The 12927-nt window shown below is 45.8% G+C and overlaps 1 protein-coding gene across 2 annotated transcripts in view; it reads left to right on the top strand.

The window, feature by feature from the left end:
- The window catches only part of LOC8023312 (phospholipid phosphatase 1), a 56879-nt gene that overhangs the window by 39381 nt on the left and 4571 nt on the right, over positions 1-12927 (top strand). For both annotated transcript variants that reach the window (XM_042293152.1, XM_042293151.1), the window contains exon 6: positions 111-296. In XM_042293152.1, the coding sequence (XP_042149086.1) occupies positions 111-296 (186 nt within the window). The remainder of the gene's footprint in view (positions 1-110; positions 297-12927) is intronic.

Below are 12927 nucleotides of genomic sequence, written 5' to 3'. Positions count from 1 at the left end.
CCTCTGGAACTTGGAACTTGAACCCGTTCCCAGATAGAGAAGGAACGAGTTCTCATGCCTGTTTCGGAGGAACGTGGAGACGACTGCTTGACGGTTGTTCCCTCGCGCAGATCTACTCGCGGTTCCGGCTGTCCTCGGCGTCGTCCCACTGGTCCCGGGCGTGGAACGGCGTCCTGTTGGCGTGCCTCCTGCTGCTGGCCTGCCTGAACGCGGCATCGCGCGTCTACGACCGGAGGCACCACGCCGTGGACGTGCTCGCCGGATCCTTCTTCGGCCTGCTGGGAGGACTGGCCGCGGTGAGCACCCCCCGCCTGCCTGCCTGCGTGTGCGCGTGCGCGTGTGTGTGTGTGTCTTTGTGTGTACACGTGTGCGCGTGTATGTGTCTGTTTGCGTGTGTGTGTGTGTGCAGTTGCGTCGGAACAAGGGGGGCAGTGGGGGGCGATCGTTCCCCCCCCCTCCCCCCTCTCAAAGCCATCTTTTAGTAATGGCGGCTCGCGAGTTCGACAGTTCGTAAATTTCTCAAAGTGCCGGTTTTTTTCAAGATATTTCGCGGGCACGCATATTTTCCAGATTCCGTGTGACATGCTAAATATTCATCACCATGTAATTAATATTTGAGGCCCAAATTATTTGCAGGTATTTCTGAAATCGCGACATTCGCGAAAATTAGGTTTTTGCGGAAATGGACGCTTTTCTGAATTTTTGGCTTGGGAATATATGGCTAGAAAACGAGCGCTTTTTGGCCGCAAGTAGCACGTCCATTGACATCCTGTTCGCTCATTGAGTTGTACTGGCGTCCCAAAAGTCGCTTTTCCCCATTGTGGATTACCTTGCACTCCGAGGTCACCAGTAAGAAGTGCTCTGCCTCCTATTCGACTAGCGCTGAGAGAGATATTAGGGAGTTTTAGTAGACCGTGTTTCCCCCACCGCTAACCCTCCGCCAGGAAGATACCGCCACCGTGCCTGCGCGCCGATAGCCTTGACTGTAGAGTTCTGTGTATCGTAGCGGGTTGCGGAGAGCCGTTGCGGGACGGCGAAAACCATCTACGAAAACTCCCTAATAAAACAGATCCATTTACTGTCCAAGCCATATTTCGGAAGTCCACATTAGGGAGTTTTCGTAGATCGTTTCCGCCGTCCCGCAACGGCTCTCCGCAGCCCGCTACGATACACAGAACTCTACAGTCAAGGCTATCGGCGCGCAGGCGCAGTAGCAACTTCTTCGTTGCGGACGGCTTAGCGGAGGGGGAAACGCGGTCTGCGAAAACTCCCTATTATTAGCATTCTCTACGCTTAAAGACCGACCAACGAAACCATTTTCCGCAAGGTAGGAAAATGCCCCTCGCGCCCTCCTCTTTTCACCCTCTCCCAAAAATCACGTGACGGCAGGGGCTCGTTTTGTGTCGGCTTTTTATGTAGGGATAATCCTCAAAAACCGCGAAATGAGCGGCTAGCTGCGAGCGCAACAACGACCTTGAAACGTCCAGGTGTCTTCCCTCGTTGACGCGGGCACGCTCAATCCGCGAGATTGAGGAAGCCAGCGCGACCGAACGCTTTTTCCCATGAGCTGCAGGTCCGAGGCCGCTCGGTCGGTGAAGATCGAGGGATCTTGGTATGCTGGGTTCGTTCCAGCAGCCGCTCTCTGGCATCGCGCGGCTGCTGGAACCATTCCCGTCTCTGCACAAGGATTGGCTTGCGCAATAAAGGGTTCAGGTCGTCGATAATACATTTATTTCCGAAACTTATAAATCAAGTGGCTTTCCCTAATCTCTTCATTACTGTTTGAAACACATCTCCTCTCATAGGTTGTTCATCCCATTTTGGACTCTTTTACTTATTTATTCGTCCTTACCTCTGCTTGATGACTGTTTTATAGCTTGACAAAGACCTTTAAATATTGGCGCGGGCTTGAGCGATCAACGCTGTCCCGGATTTATTCAAAATTGGAAAGATTGGCGTCAGGAGGGGTTGAAGAAGCAAACCGTAATTCTAGCTTCTAATGAAGGTGGCACAATCGTAAGGTCGGTCTATGCTTCACTAGCCTCCACAGCGCCCCATCGTTTGCACTATCGCAACTTCTCAGTGACATAGCTGTATACCACATTTTACTGATGGTTACTATAGATGTGGCCCCACAGGCTTTCCCGTTATCTGCGAGTCGACTTTTTAACGACCGGCGACTCTCCTGAGTGAGAATAAATATTATCACCTTCCCACAACATCCACACCTTTCTCTCCCTCCCCCCCTCCCCTCCCTTTCCCGAGTTGGGGAAATATCAGGCCACTCCAGGGAAGCAGCCTGCAGACTGCGCTTTTCGGCTACTCATTCTCAACATATTCAAACGTGGAAGTAAGCACATCGCATGAACGACGCCCAGTTTATTTGCAACCTAAATAATGTGGCTCTACTGTTGGGGCCCAATCAATTTCATCATCAATCATTTTTTGTTACGACTTCATGGTGAAAGTGTGTTCGTCGTGATGCCACAAAAGTGGTTGATTCAAAGGGAGAAATAGGTCCTCGTATTTATTTTGCGGAAATACGCGCTCCTGTGACGCTCTAGTGCGCAAGGTCAACGCACCCGAGGCGATGCGTAATGCTTTAAAACTGTCGTTGACGATAAAATATTTGTGGGAAGTGCGTAAAATTGTTTACATCACAAAAGCATACCGAAAGACAACGAAATATTGCAATGGCTACAAAAAAATCATAAAAAAAAATCAGCCGGGGCGCTTGGGAAAATTGCAAATCATCTATTTGTCCCTTTTAATCGATCACTTTTGTGGCATCACGACGAACACACTTTCACCATGAAATCGTAACAAATAATGATTGATGATGAAATTAATTGGGTCCTAACAGTATAGAGCCGCATTATTTAGGTTGCAAATTAACTGGGCGTCGTTCATGCGATGTGTTTACTTCCACGTTCGAATGTGTTGAGAATGAGTAGCCGAAAAGCGCAGTCTGCAGGCTGCTTCCCCTGGAGTGGCCTGATATCTCCCCAACTCGGGAAAGGGCGGGGGGAGAAAGGGTGGATGATGTGGGAAGGTGATAATATTTATTCTCACTCAGGAGAGTCGCCGGTCGTTAAAAAGTCGACTCGCTCATAACGGGAAAGCCAATGGGGCCACATTTATAGTAACCATGTGTAAAATGTGGTATACAGCTATGTTACTGAGAAGTTGCGACAGTGCAAACGATTGGGCGTTGTGGAGGCAAGTGAAGCAAAGACCTATCTCACGATTGTGCCATCTTCACTAGAAGCAAGATTTTCGGTTTGCTTCTTCAACTGCTCTTGACGCCAATCTTTCCAATTTTGGGTAAATCCGGGACAGCGTTGATCGTGCAAGCCCGCGCCAATATTGAAAGGTCTTTATCAAGTTATCACACAGTCATCGAGCAGAGATAAGGACGAATAAATACGCAAAAGAGTCCAAAATGGGATGAACAACCTATGAGAGGAGATGTGTTTCAAACAGTAATGAAGAGATTAGGGAAAGCCATTTGATCTATAAGTTTCGAAAATAAATGTATTATCGACGACCTGAACCCTTTATTGCGCAAGCCAATCCTTGCGCAGACACGGGAATGGTTCCAGCAGCCGCGCGATGCCAGAAAGCGGCTACTGGAACGAACCCCGCATACCACGACCCCTCGATCTCCACCGACCGAGCGGCCTCGGACCTGCAGCTCATGGGAAAAAGCGTTCGGTCGCGCTGGCTTCCTCAATCTCGCGGATTGAGCGTGCCCGCGTCAACGAGGGAAGACACCTGGACGTCTCAAGGTCGTTGTTGCGCTCGCAGCTAGCCGCTCATTTCGCGGTTTTTGAGGATTATCCCTACAGAAAAAGCCGACACAAAACGAGCCCCTGCCGTCACGTGATTTTTGGGAGAGGGTGAAAAGAGGAGGGCGCGAGGGCCATTTTCCTACCTTGCGGAAAATGGTTTCGTTGGTCGGTCTTTAATTTGGTTCACTATAACTAAATTAGAAAAACTTAAATTTAAGCTACATTAAAATTCATAATTTTGTTTTCAAGTGCCCCGTTAGTGGATGTTTGACAATGTGACAAAATACCCCCCCCCCCCCAACCTCCATAGTACTTCTGGCGCCACTGTGTGTGTGTGAGTGTGTACTTATGCCCGAGTGTACGTTCAAATATGTGGGCGTGCATGTGAGCGTGTATGTGTGTGTGCGTGAGTATAGGTGTGAATATATGCGTACGTGAGTGTGTGCGCTTGTATGTGTGTTTGCGTGAGTCCGTATCGTGCGTGAGTATACGTTTGAATATGTGCATGTCTACGTGAGTGTGTGCGCGTATTTGAGTGTGCGTGTATGTGTGTATCTATGTGCATGTCTGTTTGTGTGTGTGTGTTTATGTACAGAGCGCGACAACTGTTAGCGCGAACAAGCGATCGCCGGTTTTTCCAATTTTTCTCTTTGAAACCAAGGGATGTCATTCGAGTTAGTATTGCTACGGAAAGAGCTCATTTAGTTCCATAATGTAAGCGACAAAAATTTCGTGCTCGCAAATACTATTTAGAAATAAAATGCGCCAATGTCGTGTTCGCGCTAACAGTGTCGCGATGTGTACATGAGTGTGAATTTGTGCGTGCGTATGTTCGTGTGCGTTACTCTGTATGTCTGCGTGCGTATGTGCGTGACAGTGTCTGCGTGCGTGGGTGTGTGAAGGTGGGTGCTTGCGTGCGTATGGGAATGTGGGTGCTCGCGAACTGTAAAGCAACTGGTTCAACGTATTTAGATGGACACTGAACTCCCGAAACCAGAAACTGGAAGGATTAACGGGTCGAGAGCTCTTTCTTGATTCGGTGGATGATGGTGCATATGGCCGTTCTTGGTTGATGGAGCGATTTGTCCGGTTAATACCGATAACGAACGAATTATTTTTTTTTCTAGGTGCCTGGATGGGACGGATATATGTCACGGAACAAACTTTACCCGAAATAAGAAAAAAAAAAGGAGACGAAATTTTGGCGCAACGTTCGCGTTGCGAGACACAATTTGAGTTCGAAGCGATTCCGCAACAAGCCTCTATTTTCAGACGTAAACGCGAAATTGAAGCATGCTTGAAAACAACAATTTTTGTACTTTGCACAAATACCGCTTAAAACTGATCCCTGACGTTTATGACCTATAAAACACGCATTCGTTTTTCACCCCACGCAATAGAAGTCCCAGAAAAAAAAATTAAAGAAAAACGAGCAGCGTTTACCCCCTCAACTCGCAGCCAGAGCAAGCGGCCACGTGATCTTGAGCCGATTATATGCCGCCAATGTTGATCATAGCCACGCGCTGGGCTTGGCAAAGCACAGGACATGCGCTGAGTTCCAGAAATTATGGCTCGGTTATCGTCGTCGTTGCAGCGATTGGACACGGGCCACGACCCGAATGCCTGTCGAGGCATCGATTGTCACGAGCCCAGATCAAATGCGTACGCAGTCTTCGCGTCCACTGTGTGAGCAGCATTTGAATATCGTCACCGCAAAGCTCGACGACGCATTCCCGGGGATCGTACTGTTGCCATTGTCCCCACAGCTCCGTCATCAAATTTCGCGAAGGAGCAAAGGCGGCCTTGGAAGGAGAGACTGAAAGAAAAGCTCCACTTCATCCTTTGAATTCCGCCGTGACGAAGGCGCTTCTTGGTCAGTGGTGTTGCGTTCGAGTATTCTTGGGTCCCACTAGTGCCAGGAAGATGGCGTAAAGTAAGAAATATTCCTACCCAATGTCTTTGCATAGCCCCTTTAAATCTGAATAGGTATTAAAACGTCAATATTGCGCGTTATATTTTTCCTTTTTAAGGGAAGGGAAGGGGGGGTATTTTGTTATATTGTGACATACATATCCACTATCGAGGCACTTGAAAGCTAAATTGTGGATTTCAATGTTCCTTAAATTTAAGTATTTTTCTAATTAGTTACAATTTAAATATCTAACTTAATTCTTCCCAAGTTACAATGAACCTAATTAAGTGTTGGTAATCTGGACACGGAAAGAAGAAAACAAACTCGAACTGAAAGATGTGTTCGTTGTCCCTTGTACCGAGTTTGCTTTACTCTCTCTGCATTGAGCCAAGTTAGAATGGAACTTAAGCAAGTGTACCTTGGCTTTCTTTGTAACTTAGAAGCGCATTTACGGCACTCTCATTACTTCTAGTCTCGATCGAGCTAAAGTAAAGACAACAGACCAGAAAACAGATTAAATACATGTAGCTTGGTTACATTTGTAACTATACAGGCTGTTGGATTTTAATTTGTACACATCCATTTAACCGAGGCCGGGAAAGGTAGAATAATGCGGTCTATACAGGTGAATTTTACAGCCAGGAGACATAATATCGGGGTCTAATCGTTGCGATAAGTGAACAATGAACTAAAATCTGATCAATAATTTTTAATTATTAAAAATAGGCACGGGGCTTTAATTGAAAAAAAAAAAAATAGTGTCACCTCAAACCACAAAATCAGTCAAACTATGAAAGTCTTGGAGCACTTGGCGAGCGCCAGAGCGCGCTGAAGTTATCACTCGTGCAACAAGCACGACGCCGATCCGAAAACGGGTAGGAAAAGGTTACCATGGTACGTTTCACGGTCCTTACTTTTTACAGCGGAGCTCTCAAGGTCTAGTTTCCTCAGGATCGTGTCCCCCGCAAAGAAATGAAGACACCGAACTCTGGACACCTACCGCCATCTATGAGCGACGGCGACAAGCAACGTATCTGGTTGCCCCCTTCGCTCATAGATGGCGGCAGCCTTTCCACTCTAACTTGCCGACTTGCGGCCGGCCATTCCTTTCCATTGTACAGCTCCGCTGGTCTTCCTTCTTCACCAGAGTGGAAAGGCTGAAAGATTTTTTTTATTTATTATTATTTAAGTGAAGTCTTGTAGATCACTAAGAGAATGACAATGGCACGGTGTGTCTCTTGACCAGCCGGCCTTCAGCAGGCGTTCCGCGTCTTCGACCGTGCTTTTGGCTACACACTCGAGGAGAGGCCGAAGCCTTGTCCAAAGCAGGAAGGTCGCGCTAAACACGGAACAAGTGAAGCTCTTTTTTTTTTCTTCATATGTCGCTGGCTATGACTAACAAAAAAAAACAAGAAAAAAAAAAACATATTTGGCTGGGTTATATTAAGCTTGATTGAACCTCCAAAGCGGAAAGCGACACCGGCTTAAATTCTTGAAGTCGCTGCTTTATCTGAACGGTAAACCGGCTCAAATAAGCTCAAAAGCCTCCAGTCTTCCAAACGCTCTAAAAAAAAAGGGCTATTAAAAGGAGTTGTTATTTTCAAACTATTTTCGTGTAGATGTAGAAAACACCCAATTCTATCACTTGGTTGAAAAAAAAAATATAAAAAATAAATGATCATTTTGGATTTTTTTCTTAAACACCAAAATGGACATTTTTTACTAATGCCCCATCATAAAATGGTGACAATATTTTCCCCAGTTATCCATCGAGCAGTTGTTCCTGACCTTGATTTTTTTTTTTTTTGTAAATATATATTACGACGAAATTGTATCACTTTATTTCGCCAATTTTTCTGTTCTTTTTTTTATGCACCCTTCCTGAGGCCTGCCAGTTGTTAATTATCTTCATTTGAATGATTGATTAATGTCCCCCCCCCCCCCCCCCCCCCCCCCCGCTGGCCTTAACCAGCAGCCCGAAAACACGACTACAGTTGAGAAATCCAATATAAAATCTCTAGATTCGGAATCTTAGAATTCCTGTTCCAAAATCGTGGAAATAAAATTTCTGGGGGTTTGATTTCGACGACGCGTTAGGTTGCTTATCTAGTATTTTGTGTCTTTTGGATAAATCCAAAAAACTCCGAAAAACACTCGCCGGTAAAATTTTCGCCAATTCGGATTTATATTTTAAAAAAGACTGAATTTCGAGGTTACGACGGCAAAATGAAAAGCAGAAAAGACGGCATTCTACAAATAAACTTCGTCACAACACAATCTTTTCTTTTTTTTTTTTGGGGGGGGGGGGGGGGGGCAGGGAGATTATTGACAAAAGAGAGTTTTCCGTTTATGTCGTCAAGATTCGTTCAGTGCAACGGGCCAATGTACTTTCGGGTGACGACAAAAGCGCTGTTGCGGTTTCCAATCTAGACCATATTATTATGCTTTCTAGATAAAGGAGCGAATGCGTTCTTAGAACACTGAACGATATGAACCCATATACGTTTCGTAGGAGGTGTGAGAGCACCTGAAACGTTTATGCTTCCCAACGACTACGACCAGGGGTTTGGTTATTTCAAAGTACCGACGTCTATTGAAGCAACACTTGTTTGCAAGATATGTCATGGGGCAGTTAGTACTGCCAATCGCAACGGCGCCAATGTTAAATGCAGCTGCATTAATGGATTTCGATACCGGTTATTTGTTATATATATATATATATTTAGGACACGTTTTTGTCCGAACATTTATTTTTGCATTGAATTTGGAAAACTAACACACGGTAAAATTAAACTCCGACTTTTGTATAATTTCGAACCTAAGAAAAGTAAATTACATAAACGCCAATTTTCGAGCGAAAAATTAACTCCAAAAAACACCCTTTTAGTTTCGCGACAAATAAACTCCGAAAAATCAGAAACCCTACGCATTGCCTCTGTTGAGCGCAGGCGATATGTGCTGTGCGAACCAGCATCTTTGTCGCCTCACCAAACTGGGGCCTCCCATCGCGTCATTAAATAGACAAAAGAGGTGCATACCGAGCTCGTTTGCTCCAAAAGTCCTTTGTCAGATGAGATTGGTGGGGGGGGACAGGCAGTTGCGTAACCCCCCAAGTAATCTCGTTCCCGCTGTCATCGTCTCGGCCAACGGACATTTGGGGCGAATTCGATCATCAGCGCCCTCTCCCGGTTACTTCCCGCACTTTTGGTGGGGGCCGCGCGCGTTTCATTCCGAGTAACGGTTTGGGCGCCGCACTTTTCTTTTGTACCCTCAGAAACGACCGAAATTTTATTTTCGCGAAGAAAGAAAAAAGGTGGGGTTGAAGATTACTTTCGTCGCGTAACAAATGAACACTCGTACACGGATGAAAAAAAAAATATAAAAGGAAACTGCAATGGCCGAGTTTGCGAGGACGGTTCTGGGAGGAAAGTCCGCGGTCCGGCGGCCGTATATCATACCGGGGGTACTAACGGAGGAGGCGCGGTCCTTGCTTTATTGATTTCGAATCGAGAGAAAACACACTTGGTCCGTTTTGGAGGCCAGTTCTCGACGGCGGTCGTCGGGTTCTGCGTTGTCGCGGGTTCAGACATTCGCATACTCTTTCTCATTCACATCTCTCTCCGTCTTTGGACAGTTGGGTGCAGAATTTGTACTGTTGTAAATACAACGGTTTGGGTCACTGATGTCACTCAAATTTAAAAATGGGTGGGGCGTACAAAAAAAAATATCATGATGGTGTTAGAGTTTTTTTTCCTTTGTTCAGAGCCGATCTTGCGACCCTCAACTTTCTTTTTCGACCATGTTGTCTTTGGCACTCGCTTCCCTTTGAAGTAAGGTTCGCGCAACGAAACTCTTCAGAATGCAAATTTATTTCCCTCTCTCTCTCTTGCCCTCTTTCCTCGGTAATCTTCCAATGTTTAGAAAATCACAGTCCAGCGTGCGATCTTCACAGCCCAGCACGTGCGCGTTCGTCGCGTCGGAAAGCGCGGAAAGCACGCGCCATACGCCCGAACACTCAAAATGGCACCGGCCACACACTTTTTAGGAAAGGTCTCATTTAACAAACTCATGGCCTCCTCTATACTGACAAGCCCTGGCAGATCGCCATGAGACGCGGCCCGCCGAAAGTAAAAAGGTAGAGCGGCGGACAACGGATGAGAGGAAAGTCATGTAACGGGCGCCCCGCTGCGGCGAGACACTGAAACACACTTGTCCCGAGCGATGGAATGTCCCCCTCGTGCTCATAGCATTTATCGAGCGTCTTCGCCGCTGCGAAAGCTGTGCGCTTACTACTCTGTTTCACCTTATGCTGTACCGCAGCGAAGGCTAGAAGCGCCCTAAAGCGCGAAACACATGTACGACGAAACCGTCCGATCCGACGTCCGACCACGCAATACGACGGTCGGAGGCGAGGGTTTTCAACGCTCTCCGATGCTACGAAAGCCCTCTCCCCCCAAGGTCATTCAGGCAGTCCGCACGTCGGATCGGAAGGTTTCGTCGTACATGTGTTTCGCGCTTAATGCACGAAGCTGCCCCTAATGTAGGAGAGCTTGTGCCGCCGAGATGTGCCCCAATGCAAGGAGCTCGCGCTTGTAGCCTTTCCTGCGGTACATCATATTACACTGTGATCATGTGGTGAAATAGAGTATACCAGCGTCCTCGAGAAATGCTCTGTGATACCAGATCCTCGCGCTCCAAATCTGCGACCGGCCCCCTATGGCTCCGTCGTCGAACTGCCAGGCTTTGTGAGTATAGAGGAGGCTATGGCAAACTATACTGTCAATTTCAAAGCTATGGGCCCTTGTGCACTTGCGAACCTTGAGCTCCGATTTAAAATTGTGCACGCGCGCACTTCACTTCTAGAACGCCCCAGAAAGTAGCGCACACAGCACCGTTTCCTCGCGTTTTCTTACGTATAACTCAGGAAAACATTCGCGTCTCGAATGTCGCGTGCCAGCTGCCACGTCATTGAATTTTTAGCCATGCTTTAATATGAAGCACAGATGTCCAGTGACTTGTGCGTAAGCTTTCGTAATGTCACGAAAGGTAAAACAACGGGGCTGTGTGAACCAACCTTTAACACGAAAATTCGTAGAAAGGCTGGTTCACAAAGCCACGTTTTCTTGCGTTACGTTGCATTACGAAAGCTACAGGTCACCGGAACATCTGCGCTTCGTATTAATAAGCGTGGCTACGTGTTCAAGAAGATAGCTTGCACGCGACATTCGAGACAGGAATGTTTTGCTGAGTTATACGTATAACGCAAGAAAACGATAGTCTTTCGGGTAAAGCGCAGCGAAAGCCAGTCTTGCGGTCGCCTGCGGGGCGCTGATTCTGTATGATTGCGCGTGCTCTACGCGCAGAGAAACTGAATGAGGCAGAGAAGGTGAAGAGAGCGCGCGTTGACGTCCGAACGCCGAGCTCTGATTGGAAGGATTAGTGGGTAGAGCTAAAGCTAGATGCCTTCGTCTCCACTGCTGTCGTAGAAAGCGTTAGAACGCGGAAGCCGGCGTTTAGCTTTCGCATTCGGCACAAACCGTCTCAAATTTGAGACGTTTTGTGTTTGTCCCTTTTTCGTCCTTCGTCTCCGTTTTTTTTTTTTTTAATTTTTTTTTTATTTATGTGTAACATGAAACAGCTCGCCTGTTTACTTAAGGCCCGTTCACACTCTTGCAACCGAGTACTACGCAGAGAGACCAGGCCGGTTTTTAAGCCTCTGCGATTTCTTAGGTCCAGCTCCGCGCTGCAGCGCGGAGCTGGACCTAAGAAATCGCAGGGACGCAAAAGTGTGAACGGCGCTTTATTTTTTCTTCAACCACAAGGTTTTTACCGTTTTCCTCCCTGTGCAGAGGAAACACAGGATTTTTTAGGCTCATTTTTTTTTTTTCCTCCCCAAACCCACACTTACGAAATTTGATTACATGATAAATGCACCCCCTAAAGACCGCATCTGAGAAAAGTTTAAATTCACTGATTTATTTATACAATTTTTTTTTACGCCGAAAACTCGGTGGCGCTATCTATTGGGTAGCCCGATATATATATATATATATATATATATATATATATATGGGTGGTTTCATCTCAAATCGTGCAGGCAAAAAGGGTCGAATTTTTAATTTCGATGAAAAAAATATATGTTATGGCGCCGTTTCTAAAAACCGCAGTCGACACAAACCGCAAGTTCGTCGGATTTTTTTTTTGTTCTCGACTTATGAATTTTTAAAGAGGCCGCGGCGAAAAGCAGTGTTTTTCACACCCGTCGTGGGTCGGATGTTTCGCTTGATCTCCCGCCATGGATTTTCAGTCCACATTATATTATCTTTTTTGAAGCACTCTGTGGACACATTTAAAAGGCTCCAATACCATGAAATAATTTTAGGCCTTTTGCTTTTTTTCTGTAAAAATGTCAAAAACGCCTCCTCGGTCAATTGTTGACGAACTTTGACAATTAATTACTGGCGATCTACTTGGGTTACACCGATATTTTTTATGTCCACGGAGAGCCCAAAACACGCTCTTTATATTTATAATAAAATGCCTTGGCTGTATAAAATATCCTTTGCGGTACGTTACGTTAATGTTATGCAAAAACCAAAAAGTACCATTTTTGAAATTGATTTTCTCAAAAAACCCATTTTTTATTTTTTTCATTTTTTGTTCAAATGTAGATATGATAGTTGTCTACACGAAAATCAAGCCTAGAAACTGTATATTTTGTTTGCATGTTTTATATTTAGGCCTGAATATCGGAAAAAAGACGTCTTTGTTTTGCAAGACCTAAGTCAGACATAGCGACCCATGCGTGTCTATGAATAGTGAAAAAGTTTTCTTGAATTTTCTTCTGCATTTTGTAATCAATTATAAACGGATTTTGTGGTATTGAATATTTATGTATGTTTTGATAAGAGCAGGAACCATGAGATACATATCTAACCAAATGAGCAGGCCTAGTAGACTTTCAATAACCAAAAGGCACAGACGTTGTATTGTTTCGATTTATAAACCTTTCAATGTAAACTAGCACGACTAGCTATTAGCTGTCATATTACTAAGACAAAGAAAGTCAGCACATCGTCGATATATTATATACAATTCTTTACGAAACTAAACACTGGGGCTTGTTCACCGCACATCGCACAGGTCACCAGGGAATGCCCTTTCACTTCCGTAATACACAAAAGTGGTGACACAGAAACGGTCCGAAACACACAGAGAGTGTGA

The sequence above is a fragment of the Ixodes scapularis genome, unplaced genomic scaffold (genome assembly GCF_016920785.2).
Source record: "Ixodes scapularis isolate PalLabHiFi unplaced genomic scaffold, ASM1692078v2 PGA_scaffold47__10_contigs__length_4178495, whole genome shotgun sequence".
In the NCBI taxonomy this organism is placed as follows: Eukaryota; Metazoa; Arthropoda; class Arachnida; order Ixodida; family Ixodidae; genus Ixodes; species Ixodes scapularis.
This window is presented reverse-complemented; position numbering and strand designations above follow the sequence as displayed.